The following is a 24440-nucleotide window of genomic DNA, read 5'->3' as shown; positions in this document are numbered from 1 at the left end:
TACTTATAAGGGCCCTTTTCTGGACGCCGGGCCACGGCCCGGCGAACACGGCAGCTGCCCCCCGCCATCCCCTACCCTGCCCCGATCGGGCCCGTCTCAGCGGCCGGGGCTCCCCGGGGCGGCGGGAGGCGGCGGGCAGGCAGCGACCCGCGCTGCAGCCACGGATCACCTTAGGGGGAGCCCACCGGTAGCGTCACAGACCGTCCCAGCGGGCTGCCGCCCGGGGCTGCGGGTCGCCCCGCGGCGCTGAGAGAGCGGAGGGAGAGGGGGAGAAGGCGGCGGCGCCGCCCTCTGGAGGGAGCGGCGGGGAGAGGCTGGCGCGCAGAGCCGCATCTCGGTGAGGGCCGGGCTAATGCAAATCGCCGGCAGCAGCAGCAGAAAGGCGAAGCAGCTGCGGCTTGGGCTCCCCGGCAGCGCGCTCCAGGCAGGGGAGGCGTAACAAAGGCAGCGGAGCCGCTTTCTGCGGCAGCTACTGCGGGGAAAGCCGGGTGGTCGCCGGCGGGTGAGGAGAAGGAGGAGGGAGGAGGAGGGGAGCCCTCGCTCTTTGGCCGCTTCCCACGTCGAGCCGCCGTCTTCCCTCCGCGCCCCGCCGGCCGGTCTGAGGGAGAAGGGTGCTCGCCGGGCTGCGCAGAGCAGGTAAGCGCCGGGGCCGGGGCCGTCCCTCTCCGAGGCGCGCCCGCCGCGGCGCGGTGCACCTGTGCCCATTGTGTGGGGCGGCGGCCTCGGCCGAGCGCCGCAGCGCTGTGCCCGGGCGGGCGGCCTGCGGCGGGCTGGGGCGGGTGGGCCTGGCCGTCCCCGGCAGCCCCGGGGTGGGCGCTGGGCGCTGCCCCGGCGCTGGGTGAGTGTGGCCGGCGGCGAGCAGGCCGCGTTACCCTCCCCGGGCGGTCCGGGGCGCGCTGCCCGCCCGGGCTGCGGGGGCGTCGGACGCGACTCCCCTACCCCGGCAGAGCAAACCCCGTTATCTTTGAAGGCGCTGCCGCAGGCATCCACGTCGTGTCCCGTCCCCCCCCCCCCCGGAGTTGGTAGCCAGCCCGCTCCGCTGCTCGGGCTGGGAACGATCTGCGCTGGGTCCCAGCCGCGTCCCCGCGGGATGGGTTGTGGCTTTTTTTCTGTTTTTTTAATCAGCGTGTATGGTTGTTTTCTGTAACTGCTCCCCCACACCTGCATTGTAAATAATTCTTGAACAGATGTGCCGGTTGTGAAGTGTTGGGCATGGTGGCTTACCCGGGGTGTGTCCTTTCATTTTTCTGCATCTATTGGGTATATTATATTTATATGCACACGCGGAGACATCTGATCGGATCAAATTGATCAGGATTTCTTTGTCTGCTCTGACCTTGTGGTTTGAACACGCTGTTCTGGCGGTAGTGGGGCGGGTGTTCGAGGGGAGCTCCATTTCTGTTTTAAAGGGCGTGATTGGGAATTACAGCCATTATCGATTAAAGCATAAGAGCGCAGAAGAAAGGGCAATGACTCGCACTTCTTCCTCCCCCCATCCAAAATTAGTGATGCTGAACGTCTCTTAAATAAGTATATCTTTGTGTAAGCTTGTTTTTCCTCTTTTTTTTTTTGTGTGTGTGTTTGAGATGGTTTGAGCAAATGAAACAGCAGACCTAAGAAAAATCCATTTTTCTTGGCACGGGTATTGCTTTTGAGATACGGTTGCTGAATTGTGAGTTCTGAGGTTGTTTAAATCTGAATAACAGGGTGTCATTGGAATTAGAAAATCAATAAAACAAATGACAATTTTTTTTGACGTGGAAACGTTGGCGGTACAATCTTGATCCAAAACTGTGGTCACTAAGTGTTATTTTGTATTTAACCTATAGAGAAGTGTCAGTGAAACGCCACAGCAAACCTTCTTGTTCTTTTCACTGAAGTGGGGTGTATGTGTGTATGTATGCTGAGGAGGAAAAACGTAGGTCGGTCTCTTTCTTTTAAGTGTGTATATATATATATATATATGAAATACACACACATATATACTGCACCATATATGTATGTTAGGTACCTACCTTTAAAGTATTTACAAATATAAATCTTGCATATATACATAAGCATCTAATCCTGTGCCAGTGTAGCAAAGTAAGTTGTGAGCTGTGACCAAAGCAGGGTAAATAATTTCCACCAGGGCCCGGTTAGCCTTAGGTGCTCATTCTAGCCAAGCACGTGAACCCCTCTGAGAAGTTGCTCAGCATACCCCCGACAGCTTTGCAGCATCAGGGTCCAGCTGTATAATCATTGGTTTAATACAAACTTCTGTAAGCTAAAGAGCATCCATAAGTCTTTGTGTATTTCCTTCTGCTGTTTTACAGCTGGTCTGAATATATAGTTTTTTTTCTTAATGGTCACACAATTATGAGTGGTTGAAACAAAGCTCATGCTTGCTATTTTTTTTCTTTATATTGGAAATCAATGAGAGAGACCACTTCTAAATTAGGTCCATGCATCCATTCTATAAATAAACGTACTGTGCTTTGCTGTTCTGCAGACAACTGCAGATCTGGGTGGCTCCTAAATTACAAGAAATGTGTTTTGAACCTAATGATCTTTTGATCATTCTAAATTTCTTTTCATATTTTTGTTCTTTTTATTTGTGAAGATTAATGTGTGATTTGTGGTAATTAGTCTTGTGTCGGTTGTAAAAAGGAACGGATGTATCTATATCCTTGATTTTATTTCAGAACATGTGAACTTCCATTTATGTGAACTATATTGAACAACCAGGATCATTCTGGTCAGAGCTGATGGGATTTTGTCACTGTCAAACTTGGGAGACACCAATTGCTAATTTGCCTGTTGACACTGAATTTATCACTCCTTCAGTGATAGTTTTGTAGGCAAGAGAAGCTGCCAGCCTTAATCAATTTGAATACTAGGCCTAGGATATTAATAATACGTCTTGTGAATGTTACAGAGCACTAAAGTAGCTTGCTCACTGAAACATACTGGCTTCCTGTCTCCCTCTAATCTTTATTTCATGACTTTTGAGCATTTCTATTGGTTCAGAGTTTGCAAAGTATTTGCACAGGGACAACTGAAGTAATTTATTACAAAGCTTAGGCTGTAGGGAAACCAGTGGTTGGAATACGCAAGGGCTTTTGAACAGTGAGCTTGGCCCACTAAGGGGCAGTCCTGATTCTCATCGTCAGCCTGCGACGTCTGTTCTGCTGAGAAGTTCTTAATTGCTTACTTGCTGGCAATGGTTGCCCTTCTGAAATGACACCTCTTGAGATCACAGTGGGAACAAAGAGTTTAGTGGGGGCAAACGGTCTAGAAGGTAGGCTGGACTCAAAGAGCATCTGAATATAATAGGAGAAAAAAGTAGAAAGTTGGTGTGTTTGTTCTTTTTTTTTTTCCCAGTAGCTCAACGTTGTCACATAATTTTCAGAGTTCTTGCTGAATTTAAACAGGGACTTTTTGATGTTTGCATGTTGCTAGCAGTTGGTTTCATGAGTGACATTTCTACAGTGTATAAATGCCTAATTTATAAACGAGGTTTTATGTCATGGCAAGAGAGTTAGCTGTAAAATCAACATGTGAATGTAGCATGGTTTGATTCAAATATCTTTATGAACCTGGAAAGTAGTCCTCTGTAAGTGCTATGCATAGAACATCAAGTCTCAAAGTGAGCTCCCTTAAAATGTGTAAGTTTCTCAAACTTTTTCCTCTTCTCTTGTGCATCCCTTAGGTTGAACTTCAAGATGTCCTTTGGGAGAGATATGGAGCTGGAGCATTTTGATGAGCGTGATAAAGCGCAGCGATATGGCAGAGGGTCCCGGGTAAATGGTTTGCCCAGCCCTACTCACAGTGCCCACTGCAGCTTTTACCGAACCCGTACTCTACAGACCCTGAGTTCTGAGAAGAAAGCCAAGAAAGTTCGTTTCTATCGTAATGGAGACCGGTATTTCAAAGGGATTGTGTATGCCATCTCCCCTGACCGGTTTAGATCCTTTGAAGCTCTCCTGGCTGATCTGACCCGAACTCTGTCTGACAATGTGAATCTGCCCCAGGGAGTGAGAACAATCTACACAATTGATGGCTCCAAGAAGATTTCCTCCTTGGACCAGCTAGTAGAAGGTCAGCAGTACGATCTGGAGGTGTAAAGTTATGTTTGAGTCAGTGTTTTTTTGTCTAGTCTCTTAAGTCTTCTGCAAATAGGTAATGGTATTGTTGTTCTTATTGAGAAAGAAAGGATCTTCAATCATGTAACTAGAATTGTGAATATCTTAAATTGTGCCATGAAATATTGTTGCCTTGCTGCTCGTTTCCCTCTTATTGAAAGTGTCTGACCTTTCCGTTTCTGTTAACTTATATCCTCCTAGGGAAGCTGAGGAAGTGTGGGCTGGATGAGTGGTCGGTGAAGTGGATAGAGAACTGGCTGAATGGCAGAACTCAGAGGGTTGTCATCAGCGGCGCTGAGTCTAGTTGGAGGCTGGTAACAAGTGGTGTCCCCCAGGGGTCAGTACTGGGCCCAGTCTTGTTTAACTTCTTCATCAACGACCTGGATGAAGAGTTAGAATGTACCCTCAGCAAGTTTGCTGATGACAACAAACTGGGAGGTGTGGTAGATACACCAGAAGGCTGTGCTGCCATTCAGCGTGACCTGGATAGGCTGGAAAGCTGGACAGAGAGGAACCTGATGAGGTTCAACATGGGCAAATGCAGGGTCCTGCACCTGGGGAGGAACAACCTCATGCACCAGTACAGGCTTGGGGTGGACCTGCTGGAGAGCAGCTCCGTGGAGAGGGACCTGGGTGTCCTGGTGGACGACAGGTTAACCATGAGCCAGCAGTGTGCCCTGGCTGCCAAGAAAGCTAATGGGATCCTGGGGTGCATCAAGAAGAGTGTGGCCAGCAGGACGAGGGAGGTTCTCCTTCCCCTCTACACTGCCCTGGTGAGGCCTCATCTAGAGTACTGTGTCCAGTTCTGGGCTCCCCAGTTCAAGAAAGATGAAGAGCTACTGGAGAGAGTCCAGCGGAGGGCTACAAGGATGATGAGTGGACTGGAGCATCTCCCCTACGAGGAGAGGTTGAGGGAGCTGGGCTTGTTGAGCCTGAAGAAGAGAAGGCTGCGAGGGGACCTTATAAATGCTTACAAATATCTGAAGGATGGGTGTCAGGAGGATGGGCCCCAGCTCTTTTCAGTGGTGCCCAGTGACAGGACAAGGGGCAATGGGCACAAACTGAGGCACAGGAAGTTCCATCTGATCATGAGGAAGAACTTCTTCCCTCTGAGGGTGACGGAGCACTGGAACAGGCTGCCCAGAGTGGTTGTGGAGTCTCCTTCTCTGGAGATATTCAAGACCCGCCTGGACAAGGTCCTGTGCAGCTTGCTGTAGGTGACCCTGCTTCGGCAGGAGGGTTGGACTAGATGACCCACAGAGGTCCCTTCCAACCCCTACTATTCTGTGATTCTGTGATAACTTAGTGTTGATAATCCTAGATCTTGAAGATCATATCTGCTGCTTCTTTAGAACTTGCATATTTAAAAATACCAATGAGCATTCAGTCAGTTAAACTTGATAAGGTCTGTGGTGCTGATGGAGCCTGCCTGAAATTCAGTTCTGATGGATTTTTTTTTTAAGTCTGTCTGCGCCTAATGAAGAACTCCAACTCTTCCCTACAAGTAAATATGCCTTAAGTAAAATACTCTCCTCTCATGGAGTGGCATAAACGTAGGCAACGTGTTAAAAGAGTAGTGTTGTAGCCATGGTTCAACTGGGGTAGAATGTAAACTTTTCTGCCCTATAGCATTTCCCTATTCCTCTTCCCCAGTCCGCTGGCATCCTTATGTTGTTTTTAAATAAGTACTCGCAGTGTAAAGCGTCACTGGTGATTTGGTCAGAACTGGCTTGGTCACTGTTAGACATCAGAAATGCTGGTCTCTAATTTTCCCATCAGCACTGAATTTATCACTTCTTCAGTGACAGTTTTGTTGGCAAAAGAAGCTGTTAGCATTAATCGATTTGGATATTAGGGCTAGGATATTAATAATACCTCTTACAAGTTTTACAGATCACTGAAGTAACTTTTCCAACATAAACTGCTTGTGGCTTTTTGTGTGTGTAGGCAGTAGCAACTAGCATAAAACATCAGAATGTGGAAGGTCTGAAAGCATTAACTAGCACATGGCCATAACTGAGGTTGTCTTTTATCTGTAAAGTTTAAATGCAGGTGCTTGACAGTGTTCCAAGAAAATAAAGGTGGAACAATTTTTTCATCATTGCTTCCGTCCTGCCGCTGGCCCCAGCGTGCCATGGGCAGACCTCTAAAGCGTGGATATGTAGCCACTGGACAGCCAATTTAGAGTTGTAACAGAGATTGTAATTTCTGTATGATTTTCAGTTTGTAGCACCGGGTGAGGGAACTTGCAGTATCAGGATGTAATGAGAGGATCGGAAGGCGGCGAATGTGGGGAGAAGAAAAGAGTGATGCTGAACAAGGTTCCTCAAAGAGGAGCACATCTTTGCATAGCAGGTGTTCAGGCACCACTGAGTTGTCTCCTTTAGGTGTCATAGCAGAAAAGCTTTTTAAGGAGAAGTTTTGAGAAGAGGATATTCTTGATAATTAATCCTCCTTGCATAGAAAGGAGAGTAGGAGACAACATGAAGATGCCCAAAAAGAAAATTGAAGTGGTGGGATTGTCCATGCAAGTAAGGGGTTTGGGGGTTAGGACCATAGGTTTAGTGAAATGAAAAGGAAACTGGTTTTAAGATCAAGGTTATGAATTCCAGGGCAGAGTTAGAACTGTATTTGTCAGGGCAGTATTTAATTGGTGGAAAAAATCAATTTCTGGGAGGAAAGACCAATATTAATCAACATCTGTTTAAAAGCAGTGATTGTGCATTTTCTTCTCAGTGGTGGTGTAAATAATTATGCTTATTTGATTGGTACGCTCATCAAGAGGCAAGTATCATTGATGTTAATGTTGATTTGCACAAGCTTTTGCTGCCAGCAGAACCAGCTTTTGAAAAGAAAGAACTGAATGTAGAAATAAATTCAGCAACCTATAAGATTGGTTTATTTTGGCATGCTAGAGAAGAATAATACCAGTTATAAATCAGTCTGTCAAAATGAATGACAGTACAAGAGCATAAGTTTATTTTAAAGAAGGGCTTTGGGATTTCTTTTAGTTCTGTGGGACTTTATTCTCTACCTTTCCAGTGAATACATCCTTCCTTCCTGTATCTAGTTCAAGTTGGACAGTCTTATTTTCTTGTGCCATTAACACTGTGGGATTTACAGAAGTCAATCTTTGTGTGGAAGTAGAGAGCTACATCCTTGTTCCACCTGAAAGGGGGCTTCTGTCTGTTTGTACAGAACTGCAAGGTGGGTTATTTTGTTCTGTTTGCCTCGTAGAGCTTCACTGTCGAGTACAGGTTCATGTATTATTAGCTCAGTGATGGTTTTTACAGAAGCCCCTTCCACTCTTTACTGTACAAGTTTATTAGAGTTTGGCTAGTCTGGTACAGCATTAATTAGCTTGAAGCTGTGCTTTGTGCTTAAATAGCTGGAAAATCACTTGATTTTTGCCTCTTGCCAAGTGACATTTGTGCTCAAACTATTGAAATATGAAGTGTTGCTTTCTTCATGGTGAGACTATTCCCTTACTGTATGAATTCATTTAATGAGACTGTTATGAATTTAGATTTTTTTTGGGGCATTGATTTTAGTGATTGTGTTGTAAAGTAGATGTGTAAGGCCTTGATTTGGTGTTGGTTTTTTTGCCTTTATGCCTGTGAGTAAGTTACTGTACTCTTACCTTCCCGTACAGTACGTGTAGACAGAGAAGCAGCTATCTCCTGGGGGAAACATGACAGCAGCCGCTGTCTTTCATCCCAGAGCTAAATACGTAGAACTGCATGAAAGACAGTCCCAAAGGAGAAAGGCTGTAAAGGAGCTGTTTTGCTTCAGTAATATTTAGTTCTGTCCTGCCTACAGTTCAGAGCTGGCATGGCTGTATCCTGGTGATGTAGGTTATTTCGAGGTACATGGACACATCTTCCCTTTAGTTGAAACTAATGACTTCCCTGGGGTTTTGGTTGGTTTGTTTGGTGTTTTTTTTTTTTTTTTTTTTTTTAAGATATGGGGCATGTGAGATTTGTTGGGATTGGATAACAAGGGGTATGTCCTGTTGTAAAGTTTCACACGCTCTAACTGCTCTTCTCCTTAGATGAAGGAAAGAATGCAATGGATTCGAGTTACCTTATTTTTGTCAGACCTGATGTTCAGGCCCCTCTTACCTTTAAAGAATGATGTCCAAATGTAACATGACTTTATTCCCTAGGTATGGCGTGCAATCAAAGCATATAGAAACAATAAAGATGAAGTTGCTCTTAAGGCTAAATTGTCTAGCTGTAAAAAAAGTCTCAGGAAAGGACTGAGTGCCTTTTGCTTTTCCAGAAGCGTAGCATCTTCACAGCTAAAGGCAGAGATGGACTGATGGGTCTTACCCCCCAAATTACCATTGAACAGTAATAGATTGGAATGAGCAGGATAACTCTGAAACAAAGAGCATTATTTACAGTTTTACTCCTGGGGTCCTGCTGTGTGGAACAAAGACCACAGAATCAATCCATAGCCAGAACTGCATCCCTTTCTCATTAATTTTTATTATAATATTACCTCAGAGTCTTGGGTATGAACCAGAATCAATTGTTTTAGATTTCCACAGTACCTACCACAAAAGATGAACCCTGCAGCAGAGAACTGGCAGTCAAAGACAAACTAAAAACCCCAAACCACAAGGTCAGGAGAGTACTGGGAAACAATATTGTCACATGTCAGTATTGCATGATACTGGCAGTATTGCATGGGTGCACTGCCAAACTATTGTAAAGACTGAGAAGTGTGCTTGCACATTTTGTGTAGGCATAATGGCAAAAATAGTTTTAAGAAATAGTCTGAAAAAGAAAAATGAATGTCTCTTGGGGTTTCTCTCAGAGCTGCAATCCTCAATGAAGGGGCAATTTGAAAAAGCACAGATATACCAGTTTCAAAATCTTTTAATGGCTGTTAACTGGTTAATGACTCCTGGGAGATGTGAACCTCCCTGCAGTGGCAGAGGAGGTGATGGCTCACAGGAGGATGTCGGGAGGGCCCCTGCCGGTGAAGGCAGGCAGTTTGTGTTCGATGCAGCAGAGGAACTGCTTGCCAGTGGAGGGTTCAAAAGGCAGTGTCTCCTTGCTAAAGTGGTGGGCTGTGACAGGATGCCTGACTTTGTATGTGGGTCTTGCTACTCCCACTGTCACCTTGTTCCTCTCAGCTTTTCCTTCTCCTGTTTGGTGCTGCTGCCTCCTTGACTCTGCCACCCAGTCCAGCGGTGCTGGTGAGAAGCCCAGCCAGGCTGGACTGTAGGAATTGATTGACGTGGTCTCTGATGCGCTCTGGAGCTAATGCTCTTTCTTCTAAGCAATGCCTACCTCAGCAGCTGGAAATTGATGGGCTGGAATGATTCTTATGCGTATGTAATACGCTATCAAAATAATCATGGTAAAGTATCTGTTTAAATGTTTGTAGAGCGGAGTCTGTGTGGACATTTGTTTATAGGATTGAGTTTACACTGGATATTTACCATGGACTTGATCCAGGGCTATCAAAGTTAGTGAAACTTGGACTGAATCCTGTGGCAGCAATGCCTACAATCCTTATATTGTTTAATAAACAAACAGCTGAATAATCCTGTTGCATAAAATGGTAGAGGGTTGTTCTGGCACTGTTTATTTGATTATTTTATTTCATGAATTTGAGAAGATTCATCCGTTAGCCAGTTGATTCACATCGTGTCTTGCTTAAGAACTTCTTGGAAGTTCACATGGTTTCTGTTTCTGCTTTTCTTACAGTTTTTTTTTAAAGCATGTACAATGCTTATATTGCTTGTAACAAGACTTGGAATTTGGGGGGCAGAGGGGGAGGAAGCGTGTCTTTATTTTTTCTCTTGGCTTTTGATGAGGAAAAAAATAAATTTTGGTCTGAGCTGAGCAGAAAGAGTTATGTGCGAAATAAGTCCTTTAAAAGGTCTGAGGAGATCTGATTTAAAGTTTCTGGTGCATCTGATTGCGAAGTGAACATGGGTAGGTCAGATTTATTTCCTGTAGATGCTCCATCTCTTTTGCACTGTTGCATCTTTTCAGACACTGCCGAAAGACAAGGCAGCAGTAATGTAGTTTAAGTAGGTTATTGCTCTATTAATTAACACATTTGGGAACTATCAGGTAGTAACTTATTTGGTTCAGGTCATCTTTTTTGCAATCTGCTCTGCGTGGTGAGGGATACTCAGAATTCTTTGTCTTTTCCCCTGAGAGATTGCTCTTCTGCCTTTTGCGTGTACAACACCAAAGGGTGGAAGTGAAGAAGGACAGATGTACCTGTTGCATGGGGTGCTGGGGGTGCCTGTCCCTTCCCTGTGCTCTTAATCTGTTTATTGTAGATATCTCCTGTTCTTTTAATCTGTTTTCTCTGTTGGGGGAAATGGACTGCGATGAATGACTGCTGCACTGAGAGTCGTTGCCAGCATGCCTCACCACCAAAGGGTGCAATTACTGCAGTTCCTGGGCTTGTAAATTAACTGTCCTTCCCTCCTACGTACTCTCCTACGAGGAATCAAGACCATTTAAAATACATTGGCAGTCCTGCTGCCTCACAAAGGGGTTGGTTGTTCCTTCTCTGCTTGCATGATTCAAACAGGTTCTCTGTTCCTTCTCTAGGGTTTTCACCTAAGACCATCTGGCTTCTTTATGAAGCCAGTTTAGGCCAAGTCACCTTTAGCACAGAAAAGCAATGCAAATAATCCCTTTTAAGAGATAATGCCTTGATCATTCTTCTAGTGAGAATATCAGCAAGCTGAAGGAAACAAACTAACTGCTAATACCAATATGCCAAAGAGGGAATCAAACACTTGCATCGGGAAAGCTCCAGTACTTACAGACAGTGATTCAATGTCTCCTTAACAGCCACCTTGTACACAGATACTATTTTTTAAATTATATTTTTAATACATCAAGCGTGTCATGAAATTCTGTCATGACTTATAAGAGCTATCCTTCAGTGTTATGTGGCTCGAGTTGTTCAGCTGCATTGAATTTTTGACAGATGTGTAACTACAGGTAGTAGGTTTTTGCTTGTGTCTTTTTTTTTAAGCATAAACCATGTTTTGGGATATGTCCTTCTGTATGATGAGCTTTCAGATTAGCTTCTCAATGCTAAGATTTATTTTAATTGTTCCACATGGAATTTCTTGAAGTGTTGAGTACTTGCAAAATTTAAATTGTAGGATTACTGGTTCAAAACTGGCAAACAAGCATTATGTTTTTTTGGTGGGTGGGTTTTTTTTTTTTTTAAGGATTAGGGTGGTGTTTGTTTCATTTTCACTGATGCTGTGAGAAGACAGGATGGCTGTCAAGAAAGGGATACTTTCTAACGTTTAGTAATGACTTTGTTCCTAGATGTCAGATATCCCAGAACAGCTGGGTGTCCTCCTGTTCTTTTTCTAATGGCTATTGATACTGTAATCAGGAGTCAAAATTTCATTAGTGACAGCTGACTGCACTGTGAAACACTCGCTCCCCTCTCTTGGGGAGCTGCAGTCTAACAGACATTTGAAGTGGGCTGTCTTTTCTATGCTTTTGTTTAAGCCAACATCTCTGATGATTCCTTCTTCGACACATGTTCCATTATACATCCAGTGTTTGGAGATTGTCACCTTCTTCCTCCAGCTGCCAGTTAGTCAAAGCTAGTCTTAGTGGGCTGTATTTGTGCTTAGGCCCTACCCAGAGTAAGAGCTGATGGTGCCCCGTGGGATTACCCCTGGAGGTATATTTTCCTGGTGCTCTGGAGCTGGGGAAACCAACTTGCTGCTGGTATTACATGTCCACAGATCACAGCTTCTGTTCCCCCTCAGGTACAAGTCACAGGGATGGGGCTGTTGTCTGCAAGGCAGTTGTAGCCAAAGGTTACCAAAAATAAGAAGAAAAAAAATAGAAGAGAATTGTGTCATCACCTGCTAGTTTTGGTGAGGAAACAATTGTTAGGGCATAAGGTGGATTTGGTGGACCAGTGGGTCATGCCCCTTGCGAAACTTCTTTGCAGTCTTGTGTCCTTGAGGTAACTGTGAAAGAGAGGATGAAAATCTAGGTGTAGACTTTTTGTCCTTTCCTTTGAGATTTGCTTTGTGTGCAAACACCACTGACGCTAAAGGATTAGGATACACGTTGAAATTTCTGGCGGCTGTCAGGGTGGGTCCCATGTTCAGGAAACTGAAGACTGTATTTGAGTTTCTAATGTTTTGAGTACTTAGTTTGCTGGATGTCACCCTAAAACAGGGTTTACTGATCTTAAGATCAGATAAAAGATACTTTTAGGACATGGGGCTTTTGTCCATTTAGGTTTTGTTCTTACAGGCGTGGCACTTAGGACCACTGTGAAAGAGAACTGCAGTCCCTGGCTAACATCCCTGAAGGTTTATAAGCCCCAGCACTTCGCTTGAAGTATAAACAGTCTTAAGTAGCAGCATTATGGAAGAGGTGTCTGTATTTCTGTTTTGCGATACAAAATAGTTCTTACTAAAGATATTTCATCTTAGAAGGCCTTGGATACTCTACCTCCAAGATAATCTGTAGCTAGATATGAGCCTTTTCAAGGGGAAAAAATGTATGTTGCTGCAAATATTTTATTGATCATAGAATCATAGAACAGTTTGGGTTGGAAAGGACCTTAAAAATCATCTAGTTCCACCCCCCCTGCCCTGGGCAGGCTCAAAGCCCCGTCCAACCTGGCGTTGAACACTTTCAGGGAGGGGCCATCTACAGCTTCTCTGGGCAACCTGTTCCAGTGCCTCACCACCCTCACGGTAAATAATTTCTTTCTTCTATTTAATCTAAATCTACCCTCTTTCAGCTTGAAGCCATTACTGCTTGCCTTTGTAAAAAGTCCCTCTCCAGCTTTCTTGTAGGCCCCCTTTGAGGACTGGAAGACTGCAATAAGGTCTCCCCAGAGCATTCTCTTCTCTAGTCCGAACAAGCCCAACTCTCTCAGCCTGTCTGCATAGGAGAGGTGTTCCATCCCTCTGATCATTTTAGTGGCCTTCCTCTGGACCTGCTCCAACAGCTCCATGTCTTTCCTGTGCTGAGGGCTCCAGAGATGGATGCAGGACTCCAGGTGGGGTCTCAGCAGAGCAGAGTGGCAGGATCACCTCCCTCGACCTGCTGGCCGTGCTTCTTTTGATGCAGCCCAGGATGTGGTTGGCTTTCTGGGCTGTGAGCGCACACTGCCGGGTCATGTTGAGCTTCTTGTCAACCAACAGCCCAAGTCCTTCTCATCAGGGCTCCTCTCAATCCATTCTCTGCCCAGCCTGTGTTTGTCCTTGGAATTGCCCTGACCCATGTGCAGGGCTTTGCACCTGGCCTTATTAAACTTCATGAGATTCACAGGAGGCTCTCCAGCCTGTCAAGGTCCCTCTGGATGACATCGTTTCCCTCCAGTGTGTTGACTGCATCACATAGCTTGGTGTCATTGGCAAACTTGCTGAGGATGCACTCAATCCCACTGTCCAGTCACAGATGAAGATGTTAAACAGCACTGGTCCCCGTACTGACTCCTGACGAATGCCACTTGTCACTGGTCTCCAGTTGGTCATTGAGCTGTTGACCACAACTCTGAGTGCAACCATCCAGCCAATTTCTTATCCACCGAGTGGTCCATCCATCAAATCCATGTCTTTCCAATTTAGAGACAAGGATGTCACTGATGTAATACAGTACTGCTCGAAATGAAGAAAGGGAAAATAGTGTGATGTTGGAAGGGACCTCTGTGGGTCATCTAGTCCAACCCCCCTGCAGAAGCAGGGTCGTCTACAGCAGGCTGCACAGGACCTCGTCCAGGCAGGTTTTGAACATCTGCAGAGAAGGAGACTCCACAACGCCTCTGGGCAGCCTGTTCCAGTGCTCCATCACCCTCAGAATAAAGAACTTCTTCCTTGTGTTCATCTGGAACTTCCTCTGCTTCAGTTTGTGCCCGTTGCCCCTTGTCCTTTCACTGGGCATCGCTGAGAAGTGTCTGGTCCCATCCTCCTGACACCCACCCTTAAGATATTTAGAGCCATTTATAAGGTCCCCTCTCAACCTTCTCTTCTTCAGGCTGAACAAGCCCAGCTCCCTCAGCCTTTCCTCATAGGAGAGATGCTCCAGTGCCCTCATTGTCCTCGTAGCCCTCCGCTGGACTCTCTCCAGTAGCTCCTCATCTTTCTTGAACTAGGGAGCCCAGAACTGGACACAGTACTCCAGATGAGGCCTCATTAGGGCAGAGTAGAGGGGGAGGAGAACCTCCCTCGACCTGCTGGCCACACTCTTCTTCCTGCACTTCAGGATCCCATTGGCCTTCTTGGCAACAAGGGCACACTGCTGGCTTATGGAGATACCTTCAGGGATGGTGACTCCACCACTTCCCTGGGCAGCCTGTTCCAGTGCTTGATAACCCTTTCAGCGAAGAAATTTCTCCTGATATCCAATCTAAACCATTGATACAGCCTGTCCAGATCTCTGCAGAGCCTTCCTACCCTCCAGCAGATCAACACTCCCACCCATCTTAATGTCATCTGTCGTTATCTTTGCTGCTTAGTGGTCTATCTTCACTTGTTGCTCTGACTTTTTTGTCTTCTGTTGGAGTTCTTCCACTGCTTTTCTGATAATCACTGCGCAGTGTGTTACTGTCTCACCTTTGGAGCATCATGCCGACAGACTTGATCCTCTGCTGCATCTGGGGCCTCATTTCGCAGTGGATCCCACCTAATGGTGGTACCTCTGTGTGTCTGCCAGCATTTCTTGTGTGCTGTACTGTCTGTGGGGTTGGGTGCCCTGAAACCTTAAAACTTGTGTCCAGAATTAAGATTTAAATATTTCTTTTTCTTTTAATAATTGAACTGTGAATCCTCTTTCCTGAGGGTAGGGATCCATAGGAAAATCATTATTTCTTATATGCTTTTTGGCATAAGGGGTACATCACTGAGTTTTTTTATTTTAATACCTTGAGCTAAACTGCTAACATGAAGGCCTCTGTGCTGTTAGCATACGCTGAACTACTGAACCCAGAAGAATTAAAACATTTCAGATGTTTTTGTGATATTGTTCGGGATAGGATTTTGCATGATTTGTAGTAGAGTTTAACTGCAGGCTGCCAGAAGGTGTGGTCTTGCTGGATTTAGTATTATTTTTTTTCTTTTTTTTTTTTTTTTTTTTTTCCCCAGCCAGAGGGTGTGTTGGATCAGCCTGTTGTTACAAAATTAGTATTGTCTTTGTTATGTTCAGTCAGATCAATGAGCTGATCCCGCTCACCCAGCGCAACTGGCAGCGCGGTCACTCAGTCGAGCTCAAGGGAGAGGGTAGGGGTGCCTGCTTGGTGCAGCTGCACGTGATGGAAGCTGGACTGGATTAAGGTGGTGCTGAACAGAAAATTGCTGGTGTGTTCTGGCTGTGTTATAGTTCTCCAGAAATTGCGTGGGTGTGGTAACTGCAAAAATGTTTTATTGTAGATAACATTCCAGTAGAAATACGGGCTATAATCCACTTTTTTTCTTTAAAGTATTATAAACTTGTTATGAGGAGAACTCTGTAATTACTACTCTTTGCCTTCCTTTCCCCCTCATATTATTTATTGAGTCAGTAGAATAATACAGTGAGATTTCTTGCCTATATGTATCCTGGGTTTATGCTACTTAAAGCTTTAAATAATAAAATGTTAACAAATCTCCTATGACACTTTCATCCACACTTTATGGAAAGTTATGTGTAACCTATAGTTTTTTGATAACGTTTCATGTTATTTCCTCTGAAGTGTCTGGGGCCTGCTGTTTCGTTAGGAGCGGGCCATTTAAGTGTGAAGGCTGGAGGACTACTGTGATAATGTGCTGGGGCTGGGCAGCTGATTAGATATGAACGCTACTCACTGATGGCAGCGATTCCCGCTGCAGATGGTGTTTTCTGAAAAGAAAACTGTGCTTTCCAGGATTTTGTAACAGCGTTTTCAGAATGGGTAGCAGACAAGTGATCTTTAAAAGATTTTTTTTTTTTTTTTTTTTTAGTCTTTAGCATGTGAGAAGGGAAGAGATCAATACTTTATGCACTGTAGATCAAGAATGATAAGAATTATGTTTAATAGTTTGAGAAGGATTTGATTTTGTATTTTTCTGTTTCTTCACCCTGCTCCCATCTGACTTGCTGGTCTGGCATTTTTGTTTCCGCAGGGGAAAGCTATGTATGTGGTTCCATAGAACCCTTCAAGAAACTGGAGTACACGAAGAATGTAAACCCAAACTGGTCAGTGAATGTTAAGACAACTTCTGCTTCTCGTTCAGTGCCGTCTCTTGCCACTGCTAAGGGAGGTACTCCAGATGCAAAAGAGAATAAGGATTTCATTAGGCCTAAACTAGTCACTATCATCAGGAGCGGAGTGAAGCCACGGAAAGCAGTCCGGATTCTGCTCAACAAGAAGACAGCCCATTCATTTGAACAGGTTCTTACTGATATAACCGATGCCATCAAGCTGGATTCAGGGGTGGTTAAACGCCTATACACATTAGATGGAAAACAGGTAAGCATTTTCATGGTATTCTCAGCATAGAAAAATATAATTTTCCCAGAAGAAAAGAATAGTACGCTAGTAAAATAATCATTTTTGTCTAGAACATAGAACCAGGCCTGCCACAGCTTATAGTGTACTTAAGATCTGTGAGCAGTTCAGGAACAGATCATGAAGCATTACTTGGCTTCAGTGATGTTCATGCCATTTATCATAAAAAATATCTCTAAATCTGTCAGTCAAAAGCGTGATGTGGTTTTGGCTCTGCATACCGGAAACATAGGATGAAGGATGTAATTTTAAAGAAGCTCATTCTGTTAACTTGTTTCAGCTTTTTCTTGCAGCAGTTTTATGAGTCATTGTACTTGCCTTGCCATAAACTCAAAGAACAAACAGTGAGGGCGCATTCCACCACAATAAATGCAAGCCTACTGCTGTCCACAGTGACCAAACGACGAGTCTTACTGCAGCTTGAATGGACTATGAAGAAGGTGCAAGCTTAGAAAATGAGTGAGCTTTTTCCTGTTTGCAGGAAAAGAGGTGGGGTTATGTGTGGTGCCCACATTTATTGAGGAAACTCTTGTAGGTTACATGTTATTTCTTCTATGAAATACCTTCAAGCAGTGTCTTCTTTTTGCTGAATAAATTGTGGTAGGGTGAGGTTTTGAGAGGCTTCTTATTGAACTTGGGGATAGAGGGACAAGAAAAAATATTACAGAGTAATCCTACTTCTTTTTTTGTCTTTCACTTTATTTGTAATTTATCTACGGACATGTATTAATTATAGAAAAACTGGAGAAGCTGTTAACCTGGTGAAGGACAAGACTAATTTCAGCATGACCTGAATTGATTTAGAGCAATGGTGACTCTAGAGAAATAAGGCAGGTACTTGCATTTACGAATGTAACTTATTAAACTGAAGAAATGATAGAGGTAGAAAATGTGGGTAGGAAGATGAGTGAACAGTCTCCCTGAGAAGCTAGAAGATATTTCTCCTGTAATACGGCTGTGTTTTACAGACTCTAGGTTCAATGATTCACAGATATACAGCTAACAGTGTAGCTGTCAGGAGATGCTGCAAAATATTCTTGATACGGGAAAATACTCAGCCAGCCAGATCCAGTGGTGATCCTAACACATCTCCAGTTACCGGGGTTAATAAGCAGGCATAGCTCTGGAAGCAGCTACAGCAGCACCTTCTGAGCTCAGGGAGGGCTGGTTAATGGACAAGCTGCTTATCCAGAGCACTGGTTCAAATCAGGGCCAAGTCCGGATTGACCAGAAGTCCCTTCCATCTGCTGTTTTGTATCAGTAACCTCTGACACCAGTTACAGGCAGTAATTCAGTTCTTGATGACTGCATACATGCCTGTAGTGATCCCATTACTGTGACCTTGTTGGGAACTTTGTCCTGGAGCAAAAATATGGATGTGAAATTCTTTTTGCCTGTAGCAAAGGTGAAATGTGTGTCTAGGGAAACTCAACTCTTGTCCTTCTTCCCTTGCCTCGTGTTCCAGGGAGTACTAAGGCTAGTAAATTTAAGGAAGGAGTTGGGATTTTAAAGCTGCAGAGATCAGTGGTGGGCTCTGGTGTGACCTTGACAGAAGATCTTGAGTGACTATGCCAGTTCTGGCAAACCATCTCAATAAAAAGGTACACATACCCATTTTGTATTGTATATGTAAATAAACTGGTGGTTTAGCTGTGAAGAAGTACAGGCTGGAAGGATGGCAAACCATCTCAATAAAAAGGGACACATACCCATTTTGCATTGTATATGTAAATAAACTGGTGGTTTAGCTGTGAAGAAGTGGCATCCTTCCAGGCTGTAATCTGGGCTGTTGTCTCCTGGATAGTGTGCTCACTTTTGTGGGTTTTTTTTTTTTTTTAGTATCCCAAACTCCCCTTTGACAGTTGTGCTTAAAATGAAAAAATACCTTTACACCTGGTTTAGAGCTCTAATTACTGGAAGTAAATAGTACTGTCCTGCTGCTGAGGTGTCCTGCTTTTGGGTGGGATAGAATTAACTTTCTTTCTGGTAGCTGATGTAGTGCTGTGTTTTAGATTTTGGATGAAAATAATGTTGATAACGTACTGGTATTTTTAGTTATTGCTGGGCAGTCAAGGATTTTTAGCTTCTCACACTGGCCTGGCCTGCCAGGTGCACGGGAAGCTGGGAGGGGACACAGCCAGGACAGCTGACCCAAAGTGGCCCAGGGGGCTATTCCATACCATACGACGTCACGCTCAGTACGTAAGCTGGGGGAGTTGGCCGGGGGGCAGCAGTAGCTGCTGGGGGACAGGCTGTGTATCGTTCATCGGGTGGTGAGTCATTGCACTTGTACATCACCTGTTTTGTGTATATGTTATCATTACTATTATTATTGTTATCACTTTCTTTTGCTTTCCTATTAAACTGTCCTTATTTCAACCCACGAGTTTTTACTTTTTCCCCATTCTTGTCCCCATCCTGTGGCGGGGGGAAGAGGGGGCGTGTGAGTGAGCAGCTGTCTGGTATGAAGTTGCTGGCTGGGATTAAATCACAACATGGGGAGAAGGGGAAAACCAGGCTCTCCGGGCCCTGATGTTGTCAAAGTTCAGTTGTCAAGTCATGGGATTTCAGATGAGCTTAAATCAGTGTTGTACTGGGACATTTGTTACCTACCTCATAGCCTGAAATCCCTGTGTCTAAAGGCTTTCCCAGCAGACCAGTGTCTCCACATGTATTCACTCCCTCTCCATTCTGGCTATTCACTTGAAACTGCGTAGCTGGATGCCTGACCCTACTGGTAAGGGCAGGCTTTGGGGGAAGAGGTCTGTGTGTCCTGCCAGCGTAATGGAGGCTTTGCTCGCTGCACGTACAAAGCTGCTTTGCTGGCAGAGAGGAAAAGGAGTGACCCTGTGCTCAGCTGGAGCAGCCTGTTGCTCGCCCCTGCGTGGGGAAGTCATTGATTTCCTGCGCTGCTAGGCAATGGCTGCTCCATTTTTTCTCTGCCAAAAGCCTGATCTCCCAGATGGCTTTGGAGGCATGATGATGAATTTCTTTATTGCTAAACTCAAGCTGTGAATGATTACTGGGAGGAAATCCATGGTAAATCCAAAGTTTTTCCAGTAGTGTTTATAGTTGGGAACTTCTACTGTGACTCCTGTTGGAGCTTGGAAGGTTCTGGAAAAGCCGGTGTTCAGTGGTTAAATCTAAGAGATCTGTGATTAAATCTTTCATCGCTAACTTAAAAAGCAATAAAATCTTAAAGCTCTAAGCCAAGAGAAGTAATTTACTGTAAGGATAAGAGAATAAAGCTCTACTAGGATTATTCTTTGGGAATGTAACTTGGAGAAAGGCTATTCTGTACAGTCCTCTCTTGTGAGTTACTTTATGAGGCCAACGCTGGAATTGCCCATCCACGGCAAAAATTGACAGGAGTCCCGTATGTTGTTAGTGCAGTTGGGCTGCTGGGTACTATCATTAGATGCCTCAGCCTAATAAAAAAAAGTAGTAGGAGCCAGAGCTTGAACGGGGCATCCGAGTCAGATGATTGTCCCATGCTGATGCTGCGCATTGAGGAATTGAGATTAAATGCTCACTCCCAACAGTCTGGTTAGTTGTGATATTTGCAGTTGTATCTCTAAAAGATGTTAATAAATATTATGTTCAGTTAAAAGAAATTTAAGTGATTGCCTATAAAATTTGATGACAATGTAAATAGTTTGTCTTGATGAGACAGGTTGTACTTGGTCAGTCAGTACCTGGGGAAAGTTACGATTGCTAGGAAGAAAGCTTTTCCATGACACCCAGTTGCTTCCTCTATCCCCAAAATCCCTTGTTGGTTTTGGAAAATTCTCTAATTTTTGATGCACATGATGCTTTGTGGGTGTTCCTGAGAACCCCAGGGAGCTTGATTAAGCAGATGTGTTGTAGTAGCCATTTCAATTTTTTAATGCTGGAATAGCAGAAGAAGGGGGGAGAAAACCTCAACAAACCAAAACCACAAAAATAATCCAAGAAGACACGATCCAAGAAAACAAACCCCAATGAAATTAACTGAACTTGTCTCGTTGGGTCAGTGGCAGTTCAGGGACTGAAGCTTCATTTTTTTCCAATGTTGGGTGGGTATTTACTTTGGATTTCATGCATTTAATTTAGTTTTGTTAAAATGTGTTTCTCCTTACTACAAACAGGGAGACTAATGGTTTGTTTGCATCTCTATATAACTCATCAGAATTGGTATTTCAAGATCTCTGAGAATTTAGAATATTATTTAATTTTCACAGAAAGGGACACAATATACACGGTAATCGGATCGTATAGCACATTGGTGGCCTGCCTTTAGTATAGTCTCACAGTCCAATTATTAATGATTCCTCAGAGCCGGATGGGTTTCATCCCGTGTCTAGAATAGTATATGTATATTTCTATGGATATACTTACTTTTTCTACTAGTGCAAGGAACTGATGCCATTTGTACTCTAGAGGAAGAGGTAGAATCACTTCCCTTTAAGATACTGATGAAGCTGAAGAAGATGGTGGGACTTTCAGAAGTGTTTAACAGTCTAATGAGCTCAGGCCAAAATTAAAACCTTTCCAGAGGGAGGTCTTGAAGTGTTTTCCTTGCCAACTTTGCTGTGTAAGGAAAACAAAAATAGAATTAGTAGGTTTAATGGCTGCCTGTAGGAATTCAGATCATGAGGGCATGCTCTTACTTGGGGGTATTACTCATTTTTTTAGACTAAAAGGTTGTTTAAGTGCTTGAAAAGATATTATTAGTGTTGACCTTTAATATTCGCAGGTACTTGTGCAGAGAAGGAACACTTTCTTGTACCTATGTTTTGCTTTACTGTAGCTGCACTGTTGCTGTTTAATTTTTAACCTTCCCTTAACAGCAGGTGTCATTTTTAATGTCCATTAAAATATGCTTTTGTAGAAGGCAGAGCGTGGACACACAAATCAGATTTAACATCAAGGGTGCAAGCTGTCTGTGGAGATAGAGCCAGACTGCTGTGTTGCAAGCTCAGTTCTCTGGTTTCTGTGTACTGATGCACTTCTAGAACAATACTAATGATTAAAATGGGAGAAAACTAAAGAAGGTCACACATAACAGCAAAATTGTGAAACAGTGCCATCTTTTCAAGAGTTATGTGTATATTTGTACAAGGTGTTTACAGTTTGCATGTTTGGACAAAGACTAGAGTTTGGACAAAAATGCTTTATCACCTTGTAAGTGCTCCATTTGCTTTTGAAAGAACAAACATCTGGTTTATAGTGAGACGTACTTATTTGAACAGGTGGTTTGTTTAGCTTAACTAGATGCAATCATGCAAATTATTTTTCAGTGTGTGCATTATGCTGTGGATTTGGCTCCAGACAGTGAAGTGGTCAGTGGCAGAGAAGCCAGAATAAAAGTCACTATCTGAATTTTTTTTTTAATATATTATTTCAAATCAAATTACCTTTACAAATATGACATACAGCTACTGTTACTTAAAGACATACCTTATAGAAGTGTGTGTGAGAAGCGTAGGGTGGAATGGGAGTGAGTCCCTTGATAACCTTGCTTTAAGCCAGTAAAGTAGCTTTTAACAAAATTGTGGCTGCGAGGAGAGGGAACATCACAGTGCTGGAAAGCTTGAATCCTCTTAATTGATTGTAATATGGTTTTGGGTTTTTTTGGAACCCCACTCTAAAGGGGGTATCTTATGACACAAATAAACTCCCTTTCCTGTGGACTCCTCTCTGCGAAGGCACCTAATATCTTTAGCTTTTAATAGGGAATTGGTACTACTTTTTTAAGAAGCTACTCACTCAAGGAAAAGAAAACAACTGTTTGCACCTACACCTAAACTGAGCCCTTGGGTTTTTTGTTGATTTGTTCTTAACAAGTGGAAAACATTTGGTAATAATGTCTGTATTCTAACGTAAATTATTGGCCAAATCTACCCAATTGTAGGATGGATTAAAGTTCTCAAATGTCTTTCTCTAGACCTGGATTGTCCTTGGTACAGGAAAGCCTACATAAAACAAGTTAGGTATCATTCATGAGAAGACATTCTCTACTTAGCATTTGTGTAGCGTTATGTTGTACAACAAGCTAGACAAAATGAATGTTAAACAAAATAAAGTTTATGTGCAGCAAGTGACTCATTTTGTGTGTGCTCTGTAATTTTGATCCACATCAGTATTTGTAATCAATTCTATTCTTAATATAGAAGGCACATTTAATTTTTAGTTTGGCTGGGAGTGCATATTCTTTTTATTTGTTCTTCATTGGTAGTTATAATCCACTTGAGATGCATGCAACTGAAAATTATTCCTAGTTTGAAAAATATGGACAATAAGTGCTATTTTATCTTCTGTATGACCTCTCTTGAGTGCAGTAACTTCTCTCTTTTGTTGAAGGCTTTGGAGCTCCCTGCCAGCCACAGGCACACAGGGGTGGTGTTGGTTAACCAGAGGACGATGGTGAATTCTCTGTGAGATGCAGCTGTGCAGACACTGACTCATTGGCAGCAAACATTAAGTAAAATGGCTTCTGCAGGTCACGCAAGCATTTTAACGGGGAAGCAACAGCTAGGGAAACTGGTGCGTAGGTTTTTGAGCTGGTGCTTAAATATTGCACCTGGGGACCTGGAACCCATTGTGCTTACACTGTACAAGCTGTTCCTCCCTAAAGGGCTTCTAATGTGAATGCGTGGTGGCCACACTGCTGAATTTTATACGTGACGTTTAGGGCCCTGCTTGGGGTATGCTGACAGACCACCTTGCTACATAGCTGTAAGAGAGACTCTCTAAGAACAAGGAGCTTCTCTGCAGCTTTTAATGCACCTCACTTTCCCTCCTTTCTGCCTGCAGTATATTTAATCAAAAAACCTTTTTCTTTCTCTGGAAGATGTACCATTTCTGGCTTTGGTATTTTGAAATGGATTTTGGGGAAGGACTTAAAAGATGAGGATATTTTCTTGATCCAGGGGAAAAGTCCCTTTCTTGAAGACATGATAGACTGAAAACCAACAGGAAAAAAAAAAAAATCAGTGACTGAAAATTGCCTCTCTCAGCAGGTGGTGATGGGCTCTGGGTGTCTTGGAAGATTCTTGTGATTCCTATTGAGACAAATGAACTTCTATTACAAATTAGACTAGTAAGAAAAGCATCAAAATCTGGTTCAAAATCATTCAAAGACATGCTAGGGTAGACAGTTTGCTGGCAATTGGTATTATCCTAGTGTTGGAGGAGAGCTGTGATAGGTTCTTGAACCTTGGTGACTCTGTGTAGGCTGTTTTGATGTCGTAACAATTTTTATTGTTACTCAAATGAAGTCTTCTGTAAAGGAGTGAACAGAAGCCTATTCCTAATTGAAAGGAGTGTTCACGTTCATTTGTCTAGGGTCGGTTCCTATTAAGCTGAGACTGACAACTGTGTTGCTCCATCTCTAAAAGCTCTCTCACAATAGGAGTTTCCAGGGTTGCTAACTGGCATCCCTCAGGAACTGTAGGCCGACTTTGAAAATTAAGAGAAGGTGCCATCTTCTACGACCTTTAGATTGGCTTTCATACTGTGCAAAAGAAAAGCTGTTGTTAATTGAAGAAGAATGAAAACTTGCATATCTGCCTCAGTATATTTTAAATATCACATAAGTTGATCTTACTGTCTTATGAGGCTATTCAGCTTCTCATTAGAGAGTTTATGTACAGTCAGAAGCCTTTTTTAAAGAAGAGTAATTTCCAGCTTCTCAAAGGTGGAGTATCATATTGTATAAGTGTGAGGAAGGGTGCCTCAGTGGGAAGGAGATGGTGGTGTTATTTAGAACTAGCGGTTACTATCGTGTCCTTTTCCTCCACATCTGGACTTTGCTTCATTGCTTTAAATGTACGATAT

The 24440-nt window shown here is 43.6% G+C and overlaps 1 protein-coding gene across 3 annotated transcripts in view; it reads left to right on the top strand.

Moving 5' to 3' along the window:
- The first annotated feature begins 286 nt into the window (after positions 1–286).
- The window catches only part of DCLK1 (doublecortin like kinase 1), a 265387-nt gene continuing 241233 nt past the window's right edge, over positions 287–24440 (top strand). The window contains exons 1-3 of one of the 3 annotated variants that reach the window (XM_075420423.1): positions 287–636; positions 3692–4080; positions 16237–16583. In XM_075420423.1, the coding sequence (XP_075276538.1) occupies positions 3705–4080; positions 16237–16583 (723 nt within the window). In that variant the 5' untranslated portion in view covers positions 287–636; positions 3692–3704. The remainder of the gene's footprint in view (positions 637–3691; positions 4081–16236; positions 16584–24440) is intronic. The other 2 variants (XM_075420405.1, XM_075420395.1) reach the window with 2 other exon arrangements.

Source organism: Opisthocomus hoazin, chromosome 1, assembly GCF_030867145.1.
Source record: "Opisthocomus hoazin isolate bOpiHoa1 chromosome 1, bOpiHoa1.hap1, whole genome shotgun sequence".
NCBI classification, from domain to species: Eukaryota; Metazoa; Chordata; class Aves; order Opisthocomiformes; family Opisthocomidae; genus Opisthocomus; species Opisthocomus hoazin.
The sequence above is the reverse complement of the archived record's forward strand: the minus strand, read 5'-3'. Positions and strand labels throughout refer to the sequence as shown.